This window comes from Pleurodeles waltl, chromosome 7 (assembly GCF_031143425.1).
Source record: "Pleurodeles waltl isolate 20211129_DDA chromosome 7, aPleWal1.hap1.20221129, whole genome shotgun sequence".
Lineage (NCBI taxonomy): Eukaryota > Metazoa > Chordata > Amphibia > Caudata > Salamandridae > Pleurodeles > Pleurodeles waltl.
Window position 1 is genome coordinate 1,348,854,050 of NC_090446.1, and position 21,809 is coordinate 1,348,875,858.

General features: G+C 46.3%; 1 protein-coding gene across 4 annotated transcripts in view; it reads right to left on the reverse strand.

Moving 5' to 3' along the window:
- Positions 1-21,809, reverse strand: part of PPP6R1 (protein phosphatase 6 regulatory subunit 1) — a 745,577-nt gene that overhangs the window by 138,196 nt on the left and 585,572 nt on the right. For all 4 annotated transcript variants that reach the window (XM_069200760.1, XM_069200759.1, XM_069200761.1 and 1 more), the window contains 2 exons: positions 16,659-16,854; positions 16,364-16,495 (listed from right to left, as the gene is read on the reverse strand). In XM_069200760.1, coding sequence (XP_069056861.1) covers positions 16,364-16,495; positions 16,659-16,854 — 328 coding nt within the window. The remainder of the gene's footprint in view (positions 1-16,363; positions 16,496-16,658; positions 16,855-21,809) is intronic.

The window sequence follows — 21,809 nt, forward strand, 5'->3', positions numbered from 1 at the left end:
CGGTGGCACCAAGAGGCTTACCATTGACCTTGGTCCTCTCTGGAAGTGACGGAGGAGCTAACATAAGTGCTACCCCCGGTGCGTCAACATCACTTCCTTGTTTGTCTCTTTATATGCCCACGGACTAAGAACACAAAATATTCAGAGGTACCAGTGTGCAGATCTCTAAGTTGGCACAGAACATGGAGGTGGGACAGAAGTGAGGACTCTGCAGTATCCACCAGAAAGTGTGTTACTGAAGGTAAGTAACTTGTTCTCTTAATGTAAATTTATGTTCGCAGATACTCACCTTTAGATTACATACTAAAGCAGTACATCACAACGGAGCCGCATCCATGAAGTGGCTCAGACAAAAAAGTCCTGCAGGACACTGAGTGAAATGCCCTTCCCATCGGACCTGGCTGGCAAATCAGTAGCGATTGCAGAATGTGCGTACTAAAGTCCACGTTGTGGCCTGACAGATGTCAAGGGCAGGCATCCCATATATCAAAGCAGTGGTGGAAGCCTTAACCCTGGTAAAATGGGCTCTCAGAACTACTAAGGGCTGCTTTTTGGCCAATTCGAAGCAGATCTTAATGCAGAGGGCTATACATGCCAAAAGAGTCCTTTTCTTCTTGTCCCCAGAGATCCTCACAAAAGGCTGATCTTCCACTAGGTGGGCACTGGGACAAGAGCTATAAAAGCTTATGGCTCTTAAGTTCCGGTCGATGGTGTCTTTCCTGTTCTTCTGAGCAGTGAGGCGGAGCAAAGAATTTGGATGGGCATGGATTGCCCAAATTTAAAAGGAATCCTGGATTTGGCCAAAAGCCCACCTTGGTATTCAACATTAGTTTGTATGGACAAACGTTTGGTATAGTAGGGTGGCAGCACAGAGAGCCTTGCGCTCACTCACACAAGCCAATGCGATTGAAGTGCGAAAGACAGATTTGAGAGTAAGAAAAAAGAAGACATAACCAGCAGCTATGTATTTGCTGAAAGAGGATGCATATACAGACGTCAAGACCACATTGAGATCCCACTATGACATCACAAACTGTTTGAGAGGGGACATGCGTGTCAAACATTTAATAAACTGCATCATAATAAATGACTTAAATAAGGAAGGTTGGTCCGGTAAATGCAAAAGGGCCGATAGGGTCAATAAAAAAACCTTCAATAGTGTCCTCTGCACAACCTTACTGGGCGTAAGACAAAATAAACAACAACACATACAACAGTTTGGCTTTCTAAGTGTCTCTGCTGCAGACTCCACACCAGGCTACAAACTTGTCCTAGCGCCCTGCATAAACATACTTCGTATACTGGTGCCTGGCAGTATGGATGACATCCACAACCTCAGGTGGTAGATTGAACTCAATCAATTGTAGATTGTGCACATTCAAGTGCTCTGCTGCAGCGACAGAAGATCCTCCTGACGTATTACCTTGATCAGAGAATAGACGCTCATGCCCAGAATTCGAGGTCACTCTCCTGAGCCAATCAGGAACTGGAAGGAAATGCCTCCTTGGCATGGTTACCCCTGACTTTTAGCCTTTGCTGATGCTAAGTTATGATTTGAAAGTGTGCTGGGACCGTGCAAACCAGACCCCAGCACCAGTGTTCTTTCCCTAAACTGTACCTTTGTCTCCACAATTGGCACAACCCTGGCACCCAGGTAAGTCCCTTGTAACTGGTACCGCTGGTACCAAGGGCCCTGATGCCAGGGAAGGTTTCTAAGGGCTACAGTATGTCTTATGCCACCCTAGGGACCCCTCTCTCAGCACAGGCACACTGCCTCTCAGCTTGTGTGTGCTGGTGGGGAGAAAATGACTAAGTCGACATGGCACTTCCCTCAGAGTGCCATGCCAACCTCACACTGCCTGTGGCATAGGTAAGTCACCCCTCAAGCAGGCCTTACAGCCCTAAGGCAGGGTGCACTATACCACAGTTGAGGGCATATGTGCAAGAGCACTATGCCCCTACAGTGTCTAAGCAAAACCTTAGACATTGTAAGTGCAGGGTAGCCATAAGAGTATATGGTCTGGGAGTCTGTCAAACACGAACTCCACAGCACCATAATGGCTACACTGAAAACTGGGAAGTTTGGTATCAAACATCTCAGCACAATAAATGCACACTGATGCCAGTGTGCAATTTACTGTAAAAAACACCCAGAGGGCATCTTAGAGATGGCCCCCTGAAAACATACCCGACTTCCAGTGTAGGCTGACCAGTTTCTGCCAGCCTGCCACACGACAGACATGTTGCTGGCCACATGGGAAGAGTGCCTTTGTCACTCTGTGGCCAGGAACAAAGCCTGTACTAGGTGGAGGTGCTTCTCACCTCCTCCTGCAGAAACTAACACCTGGCGGTGAGCCTCAAAGGATCACCCCTTTTGTTACAGCGCCCCAGGGCATCCCAGCTAGTGGAGATGCCTGCTCATGAGATAATGAGAAAAATAAGGAGGTGTCACCCACAAGTCAGGACAGCCCCTAAGGTGTCCTGAGCTGACGTGACCCCTGCCTTGAGAAATCCTCCATCTTGTGTTTGGAGGATTCCCCCAATAGGATTAGGGATGTGCCCCCCTCCCCACAGGGAGGGGGCACAAAGAGGGTGTAGCCACCCTCAAGGACAGTAGCCATTGGCTACTGCCTCCCAGACCTAAACACACCCCTAAAATCAGTATTTAGGGGTTCCCAGAATCGAGGAAGATAGATTCCTGCAACCTAAAGAAGAAGAAGGACTGCTGACCTGAAGCCCTGCAGGAATACGGAGACAACAACAGACTTGGCCCCAGCCCCACCGGCCTGTCTCCCTACTTCGAAGAAAACTGCAACAGCAAGGCATCCAACAGGGTCCAGCGACATCTGAAGCCTCAGAGGACTACCCTGCATCTAAAGGACCAAGAAGCTCCCGAGAACAGCGGCCCTGTTCAACGAACTGCAACAAGGAAGCAACTTTTAAAGACCACACGTTTCCCGCCGGAAGCGTGAGACTTTCCACTTTGCACCCGATGCCCCTGGCTCGACCTGCGGAAAACTAACACTACAGGGAGGACTCCCCGGCGACTGCGAGCCCGTGAGTAACCAGAGTTGACCTCTCTGAGCACCCACAGCGACGCCTGCAGAGGAAATCCAGAGGCTCCCCCTGACTGCGACTGCCTGTACAAGGATCCCGACGCCTGGAACCAGTACTGCACCCGCAGCCCCCAGGACCTGAAGGAACCGAACGCCAGTGCAGCAGCGACCCCCAGGCGACCCGCTGCCTAGCCCAGGTGGTGGCTACCCCAAGGAGCCCCTCCATGCCTGCATTGTTGAAGATACCTCGGGATCGCCCAATTGATTCCTATCAGAAACCCAACGCCTGTTTGCACTCTGCACCCGGCTGCCCCTGTGCCGCTGAGGGTGTACTTTCTGTGCCTGCTTGTGTCCCCCCCCAGTGCCCTAAAAAAACACCCTGGTCTGCCCTCCGAGGACGCAGGTTGCCTGGAGTCAAGATGGTCTTGTAAACGCTGTAGCACGGGTCTGACAGTTTCAGTGCAGTCTTTGCGTTTCAAACTGCTGTGTGATTTTGATTCTGAAACTATTTGAGGCCAAGTTTTTCGGTGTTGGAGCTTTCGATGCTGAAGCGCTTACTTTCGGTGCTGAAAATGTGTGTTGATTTGGCCTCTGAGTTTTCAACTCTATATCTGGGCTTGAGGCCAATGTCTGGTGACTATGAGTCTTTTGACCTCCGCTGCTTGTTGCATTACCATATGGCAGTGGACTTGGAAGTCTTCGGTCCCAAATATGTTGGTAATGTCCTCAATGGTGCTTTGAGACACCTCAGCTCTTTCTGTGTGTCGATCACGCAGTGTTTTCTTGGACCAAAATGATTGGTACACCTCACAGGTGTCTTCTTGGTGATGAGGATAAGGGGCACAAGCTCCACACCAGATGTTGGTCATTGTATGGCAACTTGGCGTGGCAGGGTGGGCAGAATTGAAATGGCATCCGTTCCATCAACAGATGGACATGGTGTGGTCAGGACGTCGAGAAGTTTTTCCCTTGAGGGGTGAAGGCCCCCTGGGCTCCAGTCGACTGGAACGCATCACTGATGCAGATGACTAAATAGCAATGTTAACAATACAGACTTGTTTAAGGCCTAGCTAATAGGAATGATGATACCAAGACGGAGCAGAGAAGCACAGGTCCAAACCCGAAGGCAGAAAAAAAACAATCTAACAATGGGGCTGAGGATCATGCGCACTGCAAGCAAGAGAAGGAGTCATTACACTTCATGACTCAAAAGAATTCTTAAAAAAAAGAAAAAAAAAAAAGCAACCTGCACACTTCTGAGCCCAACACTAGATGGCAGACATAAGCTAACTAAGCATGTGTATCCACAGCCACACGTCATAAAAAAAAAATATATATATACACATTTTTTTATATATATATATATATATATATATGGAAAATGTCACTTACCCAGTGTACATCTGTTCGTGGTACGAGACGTTGCAGATTCACATGCTGTGCACATCCCGCCATCTGGTGTTTGGCTCGGAGTGTTACAAGTTGTTTTTCTTCAAAGAAGTCTTTTCGAGTCATGAGATCGAGGGACTCCTCCCCTTTCGGCTCCATTGCGCAGGGGCGTCGACTCCATCTTAGATTGTTTTCCCCGCAGATGGTGAGGTAGGAGTTGTGTACATAGTAATAGTGCCCATGCAATGGAGTATGTACATAATGTGACTAAAAGTGATATATTTACAAATTTACAAATGTACAAGTTTAATTATTATTACTTTTTTTTTTTTTTTTAAATCAACTTAGAACGGCTACAGGCTCCCGGGGAGGTGGGAAGGCGCATGTGAATCTGCAGCGTCTCATGCCACAAACAGATGTACACTGGGTAAGTGACATTTTCCGTTCGATGGCATGTGTAGATGCAGATACACATGCTGTGCATAGACTAGTAAGCAGTAATCTCCCCAAAAGCGGTGGTTTAGCCTGTAGGAGTTGAAGTTGTTTGAAATAATGTCCTTAATACTGCTTGTCCTACTGTGGCTTGCTGTGTTGTTAACACATCCACGCAGTAATGCTTGGTAAATGTGTGAGGCGTAGACCATGTGGCTGCCTTACAGATTTCAGTCATTGGTATGTTTCCTAGAAAGGACATGGTGGCACCTTTCTTTCTAGTGGAGTGTGCCTTTGGTGTAATAGGCAGTTCTCTTTTTGCTTTTATATAACAGGTTTGAATACATTTAACTATCCATCTGGCAATGCCTTGTTTGGATATTGGATTCCCTGTATGAGGTTTTTGGAAAGCAACAAACAATTGTTTTGTTTTGCGAATTTGTTTGGTTCTATCAATGTAGTACATTAGTGCCCTTTTGATGTCTAATGTATGTAATGCTCTCTCAGCTACAGAATCTGGTTCTGGAAAGAACACTGGGAGTTCCACTGTTTGATTTAAGTGGAACGGTGATATGACTTTTGGTAAGAATTTGGGATTTGTGTGTAGAACTACTTTATGTTTGTGTATCTGTATAAAGGGTCTTGTATGGTAAAGGCTTGTATTTCACTTACTCTTCTGAGAGATGTGATAGCTATTAGAAAGGCTACTTTCCATTTTAAGTACTGTATCTCACATGAGTGCATGGGTTCAAATGGTGGACCCATGAGTCGTGTTAATACGATGTTGAGGTTCCACGAAGGAACTGGTGGTGTTCTTGGTGGGATAATCCTTTTCAGACCCTCCATAAATGCTTTTATGACTGGGATTCTGAATAATGAAGTTGAATGCGTAATTTGCAGATAAGCCGAAATTGCAGTCAGATGTATTTTAATGGATGAAAAAGCTAACTTGCACTTTTGTAAGTGTAGTAGGTAGCTTCCGATGTTTTTTGCAGATGCGTGTAATGGTTTAATTTGATTATTATGGCAGTAATAAACAAATCGTTTCTACTTATTTGCGTAGCAATGTCTTGTGGTTGGTTTCCTAGCCTGTTTTAGGACCTCCATGCATTCTTGTGTAAGGTCTAGATGGCCGAATTCTAAGATTTCAGGAGCCAAATTGCTAGACTGAGCGATGCTGGATTCGGGTGTCGGATCTGTTGTTTGTGTTGAGTTAACAGATCTGGTCTGTTTGGCTGTTTGATATGAGGCACTACTGACAGGTCTAGTAGTGTTGTGTACCAAGGTTGTCGTGCCCAAGTTGGTGCTATCAGTATTAGTTTGAGTTTGTTTTGACTCAATTTGTTTACTAGATACGGAAGGAGAGGGGGAAAAGCGTATGCAAACATCCCTGACCAACTCATCCATAACGCATTGCCTTGGGAGTGAGGCTGTGGGTACCTGGATGCGAAGTTTTGGCATTTTGCGTTTTCTTTTGTTGCGAATAGGTCTATTCGTGGTGTTCCCCATCTTTGGAAGTAAGTTTTCTAGTATCTGGGGATGAATTTCCCATTTGTGGATCTGTTGGTGATCCCGACTGAGATTGTCGGCTAACTGGTTTTGAATTCCTGGTATGAATTGCGCTATTAGGTGAAGGTGGTTGTGAATCGCCCAATGCCATATTTTTGAGCTAAGAGACACAATTGTGTTGAGTGTGTCCCTCCCTGTTTGTTCAGATAATACATTGTTATCATGTTGTCTGTTTTGACAAGAATGTGTTTGTGGGTTATTAGTGGTTGAAATGCTTTCAACGCTAGAAATACTGCTAGTAGTTCTAAGTGATTTATATGAAGTTGTTTCTGTTGAGTGTCCCATTGTTCCTGTATGCTGTGTTGGTTGATGTGTGCTCCCCACCCTACCATGGAAGCATCTGTTGTGATCACGTATTGAGGCACTGGGTCTTGGAAAGGCCGCCCTTTGTTTAAAATTATAATATTCCACCATTGAAGCGAGGTGTATGTTTGGCGGTCTATCAACACTAGATCTTGAAGTTGACCCTGTGCTTGTGACCATTGTGATGCTAGGCACTGTTGTAAGGGCTGCATGTGCAACCTTGCGTTTGGGACAATGGCTATGCATGAGGACATCATGCCTAGTAGTTTCATCACTAATTTTACTTGGAACCTTTGGTTTGGGTGCATGGCCTGTATTACGTTTTGGAATGCCTGTACCCTTTGTGGACTTGGAGTGGCAATCCCTTCTTTTGTGTTGATTGTTGCTCCCAAGTACTGTTGTTTTGACACGGCTGTAGGTGTGATTTTTGGTAGTTGAGTGAGAACCCTACGTATTTTGTTTGTTGAGAACACCGTTCTTGCGTATTGGTTTTGATTTACCAATCGTCCAGATACGGGAACACATGTATTTGCTGTCTTCTGATATGGGCTGCCACTACGGCAAGGCATTTTGTAAAGACTCTTGGCGCTGTTGTTATTCCGAATGGCAACACTTTGAATTGGTAATGTACTCCTTGGATTACAAACCTTAAGTATTTTCTGTGGGAAGGATGTATGGGTATATGGAAATACACATCCTTGAGGTCTAATGTTGTCATGTAGTCTTGTTGTTTGAGCAAGGGGATTAAGTGTGACCATGTGAAAGTGATCTGATTTGATGTAAAGATTTAGTGTTCTGAGATCTAAGATGGGTCTTAGAGTTTTGTCTATTTTGGGTATGAGAAAGTACAGAGAGTAAACACCCGTTCCTTTCTGATGATTAGGTACTAGTTCTATTGCATCTTTTTGCAACAACGCTTGGACCTCCAGCTGTAATAGATCCATCTGTTGTTTGGACATGTGTGTTTTTGGTGGCACATTTGGTGGAAATTGTAGGAATTCTATGCAATAACCATGTTGGATAATGGCTAGGACCCACGTGTCTGTTGTTATTTCCTCCCAGTTTTGGTAAAAATCTGTTAGTCTCCCCCCCACTGGTGTTATGTGTTGAGGATTTGTGGTACTGAAGTCACTGTTTATTTTGAGGGGTCTTGGGACTTAGGAACTTTCCTCTAGTTTTAGGGAACAGTCCCCCTCTGTATTGGCCCCGAAAACATCCCCTCTGATACTGGCTCTGGTATGTGGGTCTTATTTGTGAGGTTGAGGGTTCTGTGCTTTGTCCCCGAAACCCCCCTCTAAATTGTGTTTTCCGAAATGTGCCTCTGCCCTGTGGGGAGTAGAGCGCGCCCATGGCCTTGGCCATATCTGTGTCCTTTTTAAGTTTCTCGATTGCAGTGTCCACTTCCGACCCAAACAACTGTTGTCCGTTAAAAGGAATATTAAGCACTGCATGTTGAATTTCTGGCTTGAATCCTGAGGTGCGTAGCCATGCATGTCTCCGTATATTGACTGCTGTATTTATAGTTCTTGCAGCTGTGTCTGCTGCATCCATTCCCGACCGTATCTGGTTATTAGAGATACTTTGGCCCTCTTCCACCACTTGTTGTGCACGCTTTTGGAACTCTTTGGGTAGATGTTCTATGAAGTGTTGCATTTCGTTCCAATGAGCTCTACCATATCTCGATAGCAAGGCCTGTGAATTGGCAATGCGCCATTGGTTGGCTGCTTGTGCCGCAACCCTTTTCCCTACTGCGTCGAACTTGCGACTTTCCTTGTCGGGTGGTGGTGCATCTCCCGAGGTGTGTGAGTTCGCCCTTTTGCGAGCTGCACCTACTACCACTGAGTCCGGTGTCAATTGCTGGGTGATGTACACAGGGTCTGTTGGGGGAGGTTTGTACTTTTTCTCCACCCTAGGAGTGATGGCCCTGCCTTTCACAGGCTCTTGAAATACTTGCTTTGCGTGTTTCAACATCCCTGGTAACATAGGAAGACTCTGGTACTGACTATGTTTGGAGGACAGAGTAGTAAACAAAAAGTCATCTTCAATTGGTTCTGCGTGCAGGGTGACATTGTGAAATGCGGCTGCTCTGGACACCACCTGTGTGTAAGCAGTACTGTCTTCAGGTGGTGATGGTCTTGCTGGATAACAGTCGGGACTGTTATCTGATACAGGCGCATCATAAAGATCCCATGCATCAGGATCATCTTGGCTCATCCCTGTGTGCGTTGGAGACTGCATCATTGGTGGATTGGCCATTGGTGATGGTTGTGGCGAGCGATGTGGCGAGCGATGTGGTGATGGTGGCGGAGTTACTTGTTTTGCCACCTTTGCTTGTGGTTGTTTGTCTTTCTCTTGGAAAGCAAGTTTCCTTTTCATTCGGATTGGAGGGAGAGTTCTGATTTTTCCTGTCTCCTTTTGAATGTGAAGCCTTCTCTGAGTGTAATCTGGCTCCCCTGCTTCTAGCTCTTGTCCGAATTTGTGCCCTTGCATTTGTGAGGACAGGCCTTGTTCCTCAGTGTAGGAACTTGGTTTCGGCTCCGAAGCCGGATGTTTCGGTATCGAAACCTTTTCAACCGTCTTTTTCGGCCCTGAAGACACTTTTTTGGCTTTCGGTGTTGCGATATCTCGGTGCCGACTCATTTCGGTGCCGGTATCTCGATGCCGAGATTGCTCTGACCCGGTGTCTCGGTGCCGAGTCTGTTCTGTGCCGGTATCTCGACCGGAGTCGGATGACTTCGACACGTGTGCCCTTTTTCGGTGCCGGTGGACAGTCACCTAATTTTTGGGTTAAGCCATGGCCTGTCGGAGGTGGCGTCCCCTGGGCTTTAATGTATTTTCCATGAGTTTTGGCCAGGGGTGTCTTACTCACGGTTTTCGGCATCTGTTTGGTTTCGGTCTCGTCCGAGTCCGATTCAGCGATGGAGAAGGTTTCTTCTTCCTCCAAGACTTGGTGTCCTGACGGCGCCGACGCCATTTGAAGTCTTCTTGCTCTCCGGTCCCTTAGCGTTTTCCTCGACCAAAACGCTTGACAGGCCTCGCAGGTATCCTCTTTGTGTTCGGGAGACAAACACAAATTACAGACCAAATGCTGATCTGTGTAAGGATACTTGTTGTGGCATTCGGGGCAGAAGCGGAATGGGGTCCGTTCCATTAGCTTTGAAGACGCACGTGGTCGGGCCAACCAGGCCCCGCCGGGGAATCGAAACCCTGAAGGGCCACTGGAGCTCTTCAAAATTCAGTGTCGATCTGCGTTAACTAGCCCGATACCGAACACAAACAATACCGTCAAATTTTCCGAGATTTAACTAACTTTCCAAACCGAAACACTGAGTGAAGAGGAACACATCCGAACCCGATGGTGGAAAGAAAACAATCTAAGATGGAGTTGACGCCCATGCGCAATGGAGCCGAAAGGGGAGGAGTCCCTCGATCTCGTGACTCGAAAAGACTTCTTCGAAGAAAAACAACTTGTAACACTCCGAGCCCAACACTAGATGGCGGGATGTGCACAGCATGTGTATCTGCAGCTACACATGCCATCGAACATATATATATATATTTTTTTTTATCTATCTGTCTTTTGTCTAGTGGCAGTTTTGATGACAAAGTAGCGCAGATGGTTTATTGTCCTGCTGCAAAGGATATACATTTATATGTATTTAGCTGACTGTCGCACTGGGTGCCACCAGCGCTAAAGGCTGTGAAGATGGGTATCTGGTAAGGTGAAGTAATACTATCTTTTTTGTTTTTTCCAGTGTCTTCAGAGAATCTGCCGAATTGGAGAAGAAGCGAAGGTAAGGTGACAACATTTCCTATTGGACACATACCCAGGAGCAATTTTTTGACTATCTGCCTTCTACGTAGGCTAGTACTGTAGAGGGACAGTTTAGCCAGTAGCAGAGATGGCGTCTCGTTGGATGACTGCTGCTCAAGCCCTAACTCGGGTTATAAAGGACAGCTCTGATGCAGGATCAGAGACTGAGACAGCAGATACTAAGACAGCATCTGAGGGAGAGGACAATGGGGTAGAATCTGGGAGTGATTTTTCAGTCGGCGGAGTCCCGTCTGATGACACTTCTTCCAGTGATTCTGAAGGAGAGGATGACGACAGCCGTGCTGTCCCTTTGCACGCACAGTCTGTGCAGCGGGACAACATCGGGTTAGTCGAACCCAGAGAGCAGGTGCATGTGGCCACAAGCACAGAGAGAGTGCTCTCTTGGCAGCCCCCCTGTTTAGTTCAGCCCCAAATTCCGCCTTTTACTGGTGACGCTGGATGTAAAGTCGATACAGCTAACTTTTTGCCAGTCGACTACGTCCATCTATTTTTGGATGTTGACTTCCTTAAGGAAATTGTGCACCAAACAAATTTGCATGCAGACCAATTTCTGAGGGAGCGTGGAGGCACCCTAGGGCCCGTTCTAGGGCACGCCAGTGGGCTCCCACTTCGCTGACGGAGTTGAAGATATTTTTGGGCCTTACGCTCAAAATGGGGTTAGTGCTGAAACCCACCTTGCAGTCCTACTGGACGACTCGCACGGTTTGGGTAACCCCCATCTTCGCACCATACATGAGCAGAGATCTTTTTTTGCTACTGCAGCGCATGCTGCATTTCAATAACAATTCTGCTGCATTGCCCCGGGACCATCCAGACCATGACAGGTTGTTCAAAATTCGGCCTGTCATGGGAACATTTGTCTGCCAGGTTTCCAGAGATCTTTACTCCTGGAAAGAATATAGCAGTCGATGAGTCCTTGATCCTGTACAAAGGACAGCTGCTTTTCAGACAGTACATTGCGAGCAAAAGAGCTCGCTATGGCATTAAGCTGTACATGCTGTGTGAGAGCTCTTCTGGCTATGTGTACAGCTTGAGAGTGTATACAGGGAAGGACTCTACCCTAAACCCTGTAGGTTGCCCTCACGCGTTAGGGGTCACAGGTAAGATTGTATGGGAACTTGTCCAGCCACTTCTTCACAAAGGTTATAACCTTTATGTGGACAATTTATATACAGGAGTAGAGCTGTTCAGTGAGCTCTACAAACTGGCACTGTGGCCTGCGGTACAGTTCGTTGTAACCGCAAAGGATTCCCGCAGGAGCTTGTTTGCAAAAAGTTCCAGAAATCCCAGAGTACTGCATTTCATTCTAACGAACTGCTCGCAGTCAAGTTCTTAGATAGGCGTGATGTATACGTGCTCACTACAATTCATAATGAGAGCACTTCTCCCATCACGGTTTGGGGTCAGACAGCCGAAGTCCACAAGCCCATCTGTATACTTGATTACAATAAGTACATGGGCGGAGTGGACAAGAATGACCAGGTTCTTCAACCATACAATGCGTGTCGTAAAACTCGCACTTGGTACAAGAAACTGTTTACCCACCTGATTCAGATGGCAACATATAATGCATATGTTGTTTACCGTCTGACAACCACAGGAAGACTCATGACTTTCCTTGACTTCCAGTTGTCTGTAATTGAAAGCCTCACTGCTGTTACAGAAGCTGCAGCAGCCTCCACCTCATATTTTCTGGAGGATGTGGCAAGGCTGCAGGAGCGACGCTTTGCTGATCGCATTCCTAAAACACCCAAAAAGGATCGTTCATGTCGTCGCTGTAAAGTGTGCTCGAAGCATGGAAAGCGTCAGGAGAGTCGGTATTACTGTCCCCAGTGTCCATCACAACAAGGCCTCTGTATCCCTACTTGCTTTACGTTGTATCATACTAAAGCAAAGTTCTGGGAAATCGACTGAGGTTGAACTGTTGTTGGGTAATCCTTTCAGTGGCAATACATGGATACTGAACGTCCATGGGCCACTGCTTCGTTAGGCAAGGAGCCACAGAATTCTACTTCATCATGGACTTCCTTTTGGACTGCTTGAGAGCTAAATCCACCGTCAGAACGTGGTTGGTCTTCTGATCAACTAACATGCATTATATTCCCCCTACTGCATATACTAGTGGACAGAACATATGCCACATTGTCACGGAGTACCCTTTCTTCACCAGCATGTCTACCTTACTTTCAACGGTAGATATGCTCTCTCAGTTCGAGGGATCACTTTGTACGGCATACTTGGAAACCCCCAACTTGCATCTACAAACTAGTATAGGTTCACTTGGCAATTATACAGGATTAGCCAGGACTCTGATGAGAACAGAGACATGAATGGGTAAGGAAAGCTTATGGTAGGTGTGCCTTCACAGCGTTATTGCACAGGTAGAAGGCAGATAGTAAAGGTAGTACAGATGTACATCATCTACACCTATGGATTCAAACCCATTGGTGCCATCCCAGCACTGAAGGAGAATGACTTGTATAGGTCAGTGTTTGACATGCTTTTCATGTTCTTCCTCCATCAGAACTTAGTAGATGTTCATTTTGCTGTATAAGTGCATTACAGTCACATCACTGCACATAATGTTGGCTGGGACATATGCTACGTTCTCATGGACTCCCCTATGTACCAAACGCTACCCTTTTTCATAGCCTATGACCTCTTTAGGGAACATCATGAGAAATCCACAGCATGTCTCCCTTAGTTTCAAAGGTAGACATGCTCACTCAGTTCGAGGAATCGCTTTGTACGGCATACTCGGACACCCCCAACTTGCATCCACAAACTGGAAAGAGTTGGATTTAGCACAGAGAGTGCGTTAAAGGTGCATGAAAAACATGTCTTCCTGAGCCTCAGGTGGCTGTCACAGGACTCATTAGTAAAGGTTCGTTACGCATGCATTTGAAATGTTAAAGAAGAAGAAGGCAGTTGGCCTATGACCTTCTCTTTACGTAAGAACATGAGAAATCCCCAGCATGTCTCCCTTAGTTTCAAAGGTAGATATGCTCACTCAGTTCGAGGAATCGCTTTGTACGGCAAACTTATTACGTTCTGTGGCGTGCAAATGTGATGGGCCCTTGTCTGGCAGCGGTAAGTTAATGTGACTGCAGTGATTGGTTGGATTGGGCCCGTGGCTGGCGATATGAAAGGGTTGTTTGTTGAATGGACAATAAAGAGGTTGGTGCCTGGACCCGGCTTTATGGCCCACCTTCATAAGTCTTGGTTTCAATATTCAGATAATTTGATAAGTATTCATGCTTTGAAACCATAATGTCTGGAGGTGCTAAAACCAACCAGTGTGAGTGGTGGGTTAACTTTAACAAACTAGTACCAGGGGAGTACAAGGGTGCAGGACTTGCGTGGCTCTCACCAGTTTTCCTTCACCCAGAATCCCCTTGAAATCACAATATGTGCTTAAAAAACACATTTTCCTTGCATTCCAATGAGCAGAGGTCCAGGGATCTGCAGGGAGCCCAAGTTCCACTAAGTCTCCAGCAAAAAACTGCCTCACTTTAGTGAGTGGGCAAGTGACTACAACAGGAAAGTACCCAAAATGGATTGTGGAGACATTAAAATTACCTACCACAAAACAGCCTCGTTTTTTAAGACAGTCACCTAAGTATTTGGTCCTGGGCCCTACAGCCATATAGGGAAACCTACCAAACACAGATATTTCTGAAAACTAGACACCCAAGGCAGCCCACGTAAACGCGGCGTGTTTGGATTTAACAACGTGCAAAAGTGAAACGTTGATTAAAACCACTATTTTTCCTTTCTTTTTTATAACAGAAACTACAGGAATGTGCAGGGATCCTCAAAATTCCTACCACCCAGTGTTTCCCCACTTGTCCTGATAAAAACACAACCCCGCTTGTGTGCCTGCGCCTAGTGCCTGCTTCAGGAATGGATCACTCCAGGGTTAACAGTAGCCCTCATTCAAGGACTACCATTGAGGCATTTCCTGTCGCGGGCGCTAGGCCTACCCACACAAGTGCCCTGCAATTCACATGCTAGTATGGACACCCTGGAATTCAGAGATGTGCAAATAACCACTGCTCCTCAACACCTTATCTTGTGCCCATTTTGGAAATACAAAGGTTTTCTTGCTACCTATTTTTCACTCTTCATATTTCAGCAAATGAATTGCTGTATACCCAGTATAGAATGAAAAACAACTGCAGGGTGCAGCTCATTTATTGGCTCTGATGAACCTACAAGCCCTATATATCCCCGCAACCAGAAGAGTCCAGCAGATATAACGGTATATTGCTTTCAAAAATATGACATCGCAGGAAAAAGTTACAGAGTAAAACAAAGAAAAATTGCTGTTTTCAGCTCAATTTCAATATTTTTTTATTACAGCTGTCATTTTCTGTAGGAAAACCTTGTAGGATCTACACAAATGAACCTTTGATGAATTCTGAATTTTGTTTAGTGTTCAAAAATAGTTAGCTTTCTGGGATCCAGCACTGGTTTCACACCCATTTCTGTCACTAACTGGAAGGAGGCTGAAAGCACAAAAAATAGTAAAAGTGGGGTATGTCTCAGAAAAATGCCAAAATTGTGTTGAAAAATGTGTTTTTCTGATTCAAGTCTGCCTTTTCCTGAGAGCTGGGAAGCTGGTGATTTTAGCACCGCAAACCCTTTGTTGATGCCATTTTCAGGGGAAAAACCACAAGCCTTCTTCGGCAGCCCTTTTTTCCAATTTGTTTAAAAAAAATAAAAAATAAAAACGTTTTGCTCTATTTTGCCTAATTTCTTGGTCTCCTCCAGGGGAAACCACAAACTCTGGGTACCTTTAGAATCCCTGGGATGTTTGAAAAAAAAAAAAAGACGCAAATTTGGCATGGATAGCTTACGTGGACAAAAAGTTATGAAGGCCTAAGCGCGAACTACCCAAATAGCCAAAAAAGGGGGGGAGGGGGATGGCCCAGCAGCTAAGAGGTTAAGGCTTAAAACTATTTTTAACTGACATTTTCACCCAACTATAACCTCACTTTCACCTTTTTTTCCTGTGAATACATCTATACATATAGAGAGATGGATAGAGATAATGCATTATGGATCATGGTGTCATGTATCCATATATTGTAATCGAGGCATCTGGTGACATCAAAATACAAGGTCAAAGACAGAGCAGTTTGTAAACGTCACCAGAAACCCACCCAGAAATGGCAATATAGGACCACATTCCATGATGTTTCTCAATAGTTACAATCTCACAATTCTTGCCATGCTGACTGGACAGCACAATGCAATCATTTTTGTACAGCTTGCAGGTGGTATTCCCCTTTGTGGTGATGAACTTATGCACTTTTCAACCTGGTTTCAACAATAACTACTCAGTCCAGGTAAATAATGCAACCATCAAGTGAGACAACCCTGTGCAGGGAGTCTTTTACTCCACTTTGTTGGTAAAAGATGCTAAAAGCTTGTCACAACTTTCAACCAAAGCCTTGTAGAATGGCTCCCTTGCGCAATCATCAAAATAGTGGTGAACCATGGAAAGGATGTATTCTGGGTCACGTATGCAGATACATTATCACTGATATTTCTTTTCAACATTCAATTTATGCCTCACAGCCATGTTCAAGATGCTACCTGGAACAACATAGCTTCCTTTCACCTTATCCGTTTCAAAGGAACTGCTAATGTGAGGTCAACTATGCTTCTTATTAGGTAACAATTAAGTTCATCCTGGTTAGAAAGATGGCAGTGAACAGTTTATCACAAATAAACACTATGTGGTACAGTGACATAACAGTTTCCAATGTCTCACCTGTCTTGTGGAGGTTTATGTGGTGAGCTGGAAGTTGGATTGTCTGCTCCTGCTGTCATTTCTCCATCTGTCTCCTGCAACGTTATTTCTCCAGCTGGTGTGGAGTCGGAGGTAGATGGGGTGGGTTCAACTCTGAAAGGAAACTGATTTTAGTATGATAGACATAAAAGTTATTACGTGACTACTGGTAAGTCAAAAGTAATGCTAGTGAACAAAGAATAGAGAAGTGGGATAGAAAGAAATAGGTGAGGATGAAAACAGCAAGTGAGTGAGCAGCCCAACTGCTACTTTTTACCTTTGACATGGCTGCACGTCATTGGAATTCTGAGGAAGTGGGTTGCCCATTCCCTCACGCTCCCCATTACAAGCTACTGTGGTTGAAGAACTAATCTCATCAGTAGAGGGGCCAAGTGAAACATCAGTGTTTGTCGCTGCACTGGAAGGAGCTGCTTTACTTTCCGGTTGATGGCTCACACTGTTGGAGGAGGTCACTGTTTGAATAAAATATTAGGAATGATCAATCGATATAAACAGACATATTAGCCATTGTTTCCCACTTACAAAATAAATTACGCAGTTAATCATGAAACAAAAAGTAGAGTTGCTTTTATTGACACCTGAGAATGAGATTACTTTTATGAATTCATTTAAACACTACATATAAAGAGAAGATTGTTCTATATTTCTTTAGGCTCCACAGGTGTAAGGAAATGGCTCCCTGTTGCAGTTACCCCCCACTTTTTGCCTGCTACTGACTTGACTGAGAAGTGTGCTGGGACCCTGCCAACCAGGCCCCAGCACCAGTGTTTTTTCACCTAAAATGAACCATTATTTCCACAATTGGCACACCTCTGGCACACAGATAACGCCCTGTGACCAGGGAAGGTCTCTAAGGGCAGCAGCACATGTTGTGCCACCCTAAGGGACCCCTCACCTAACACATGCACACTGCCATTGTAGATTGTGTGTGTTGGTGGGGAGAAGATGACTAAGTCGACATGGCACTTCCCTCAGAGTGCCATGCCAACCTCACACTGCCTGTGGCATAGGTAAGTCACCCCTCTAGCAGGCCTTACAGCCCTAAGGCAGGGTGCATTTTACCACAGGTGATGGCATATGTGCATGAGCACTATGCCCCTACAGTGTCTAAGCAAAACCTTAGACATTGTAAGTGTAGGGTAGCCATAAGAGTAAATGGTTTGAGAGTTTGTCAAACACAAACTCCACTGTTCCATTATGGCTACACTGAAATCTGGGAAGTTTGGTATGAAACTTCTCAGCACAATAAATGCACGCTGATGCAATTTATTGTAAAATGCACCCAGAGGGCATCTTAGAGATGTTCCCTGATTACTAATCCGACTTTTAGTGTGGGGCTGACCAGTTTCTGCCAGCCTGCCACCAGACGAGCTGCTGGCCACGTGGGGAGAGTGCCTTTGTCACTCTGTGGCCTGGAACAAAGCCTGCACTGGGTGGAGGTGCTCCACTCCTCCCCCTGCAGGAACTGTAACACCTGGCGGTGAGCCTCAAAGGCTTTTTTACAGCACCTCAGGACATCCCAGCTAGTGGAGATGCCCGCTCCTCCGGCCACTGGCCCCACTTTTGGCGGCAAGGCTGGAGGAGATAATTAGAAAAACAAGGAGGAGTCACCCACCAGTCTGGACAGCCCCTAAGGTGCCCTGAGCGGAGGTAACCCCTGCCTTTAGAAATCCTCCATCTTAGTTTTGGAGGATTCCCCCAATAGGATTAGGGATGTCTCCCCTCCCCACAGGGATGAGGCACAAAGAGGGTGTGGCCACCCTCCAGGACAGTAGCCATTGGCTACTGCCTTCTCAGACCTAAACAAACCCCTAAATTTAGTATTTAGGGGCACCCAAGAACCCAGGAAATTAGATTCCTGCAACCTGAACTACAAAGAAGGACTGCTGACCTACAAGCCTGCAGAGACGACAGACAACAACTGCTTTGGCTCCAGCCCTACCGGCCTGTCTCCTGAGTCGAAAACCTGCAACCAGCGACGCATCCAACAGGGACCAGTGACCTCTGAAGCCTCAGAGGACAGCCCTGACCCCCAGGACCAAGAAACTCCTGTGAGCAGCTGCTCTGCTCAACAACAGCAACATCTTTGCAACAAAGAAGCAACTTTTAAAGAACTCACTCTTCCCGCCAGAAGCGTGGGACTTCACACACTGCACCAGACGCCTCTATCTCGAGATCCAGAGAACAAACACCACAGGGAGGGCTCCCCAGGACACGGGTACTTACCTGCTGGTAGACTGGAGAAGTGTGGCTCAATGGTTAGAGCGGCAGACCCTGAAGCAGAGATCTGGCTCAAGACCAGGGTTCAAGTCCCGCTTCGGCCCAATTCCCCTTGACCAGATAATTCTCGCCTCGGTGCATAATCTAATTCATGGGTCCCACTCTGCAACTCTGGGCAATAGCTTGCTTAATCTCCACAACGGCCCCAACAGCGCTTGGATGCCTGGCTTCACCCTGGGGGTGTTCAGGAGTGGGCGCCTCACAGGGAAAAGCCAGGAATGGTTCCATAGTGGTATGAGTACAGCGCCTTGAGACCCTAACGGGTGAGTAGTGCGCTATACAAGTGCTAATTTACATTTACATTACTGGAACCGGAGCTCCCCTGTTCTCCATAGGCGCATATGTGTTTTGGCCACCTCTTTGACCTCCGCACATGACCAGCCCTGAGCTGCTGGTGTGGTAACTTTGGGGTTGCCTTGAACCCCCAACGGTGGGCTGCCTATGCCCAGGAACTGAGACTTGCAAGTGTCTTACCTCACAATCTAACCAATACTTACCCTCCCCAGGAACTGTTGATTTTTGCACTGTGTCTACTTTTAAAATAGCTTATTGCCATTTTAACAAAAACTTTATATGTTATTTGTTAGACCTGACATGCCTTAGGGTGGTCACCCCTAACTTTTTGCCTGCCTCCCTCCACTTTTTGGACCCTGTTTTGCTGGCTTTTAGACTCTGCGCACTTTACCACTGCTAACCAGTGCTAAAGTGCATATGCTCTCTTCCTTTTTAAAACATGGTAACTTTGGATCATACCTGATTGGACTATTTAATGTACTTATAAGTCCCTAGTAATGTGCACTACATGTGCCTAGGGCCTGTAGATTAAATGCTACTAGTGGACCTGCAGCACTGGTTGTGCCACCCACTTTAGTAGCCCCCTTAACCTTGTCTCAGGCTTGCCATTGCAAGGCCTGTGTGTGCAGTTTCACTGCCACCTCGACTTGGCATTTAAAAGTACTTGCCAAGCCTAGAACTCCCCCTTTTCTACTTATAAGTCACCCTTAATGTGTGCCCTAGGTAACCCCTAGAGCAGGGTGCTGTGTAGGTAAAAGGCAGGACATGTACCTGTGTAATTATATGTCCTGGTAGTGTAAAACTCCTAAATTCGTTTTTACACTACTGTGAGGTCTGCTCCCTTCATAGGCTAACATTGGGGCTGCCCTCATACATTGTTGAAGTGGCAGCTGCTGATCTGAAAGGAGCAGGAAAGTCATATTTAGTATGGCCAGAATGGTAATACAAAATCCTGCTGACTGGTGAAGTCGGATTTAATATTACTATTCTAGAAATGCCACTTTTAGAAAGTGAGCATTTCTTTGCACTTAAATCTTTCTGTGCCTCACAATCCACGTCTGGCTGGGCTTGGTTGACAGCTCCTTGTGCATTCACTCAGACACACCCCAAACACAGGGTACTCAGCCTCACTTGCATACATCTGCATTTTGAATGGGTCTTCCTGGGCTGGGAGGGTGGAGGGCCTGCTCTCACACAAAGGACTGCTACACCCCCTACTGGGACCCTGGCAGACAGGATTGAACTGAAAGGGGACCTGGTGCACTTCTTAGCCACTCTTTGAAGTCTCCCCCACTTCAAAGGCACATTTGGGTATAAAACAGGGCCTCTGCCCTACCTCATCAGACACTTGCTGGAGAAGAAACCTGAACCAGAAACTACATCCTGCCAAGAAGAACTGCCTGGCTGCTCAAAGGACTCACCTGTCTGCTTTCTACAAAGGACTGCTGCCTTGCTGTTGGCCTGCTGCCTTGCTGAACTCTTGTCTGGCTGTGAAAGTGCTCTCCAAGGGCTTGGATAGAGCTTGCCTCCTGTTCCCTGAAGTCTCAGGACCAAAAAGACTTCCCTTTTTCACTTGGACGCTCCGTGCGCCGAAAATTTCGACGCACAACTTGTTCCGCGGCGAGAAAAACGCCGCACACAGACGCTGAGCAACGCGACGCTCGGGGGACGACCGGAAATCCGACGCACAGCTTCGCAAGGACAACGCCGCCCGACCTCTAGAGGAGAAATCGACGCGACGCCTGCCGTGAGATCGTAATTTCGACGCGCAGCCCCGCAGAACGACGCGCAGCCGGAAAACAAGCAGGAAAATCCACGCACAGACCCGGGACATCTGGTAATCCCCGCAATCCACAGAAAGACTGTCCGCGCGCCGGAAAACGACGCATGACTTCCCCGCGTGGAAAATAACGACGCAAGTCCGTGTGTGCTGGGGAGAAATCGACGCACACACTCTTTTTCCACGCACCTCTCCTTTTGTGGCCCTCTGAGGAGATTTTTCCACTCTAAACCAGGTACTTGTGCTTGAAAGAGACTTTGTTTATATTCTAAAGACTTAAGACACTTTATATCACTTTTCAGTGATATCTCTACAATTTCCCATTGCAACTTTATTCTTTTTGACCTACAATTATCCTGATAAATATTATATATTTTTCTAAACACTGTGTGGTGTATTTTTGTGGTGCTATATGGTGGTATTGTATGATTTATTGCACAAATACTTTACACATTGCCTTCTAAGTTAAGCCTGACTGCTCGTGCCAAGCTACCAGAGGGTGGGCACAGGATAATCTTGGATTGTGTGCGACTTACCCTGACTAGAGTGAGGGCTTTTGCTTGGACAGGGGGTAAACTGACTGCCAACCAAAAACCCAATTTCTAACATTGGTGATCAGTGGTGAGGATAGGACTTGTATTTGTGCAGTGACATACAGTAGCTAAGTATTTCACTACCTACCCACAGTTGAAGGTCAACTTGGCTTTTTATCTCTTTTTGCAAATCCGTTTTTTTCTGACAATTTTCAAAAACTAAATCCTCACTCAACATGTCTCTGACTGGGTCTCAGACAGGGAACTTTGACCTAGTCCAGTTGGATACATATACGGTCAAACAACTAAGAGGATTCTGCAGGGCATTGAGGGTACCCACCCAAGGGGCCTCCAGAAAGGAGGACTTTCAAGTGGCGCTGAGGGCCTGGGCAGAAGCCCATTTAGAGGATGATGAGGAAGAGGAGCCAGAAAATGGCACTTCAGAGGAATTTTCACTATCCGTGGATGGTGTTACCACTGCAATTGTGCCCCCTTCCAGACCAGGGAGCAGTGTCTCTAT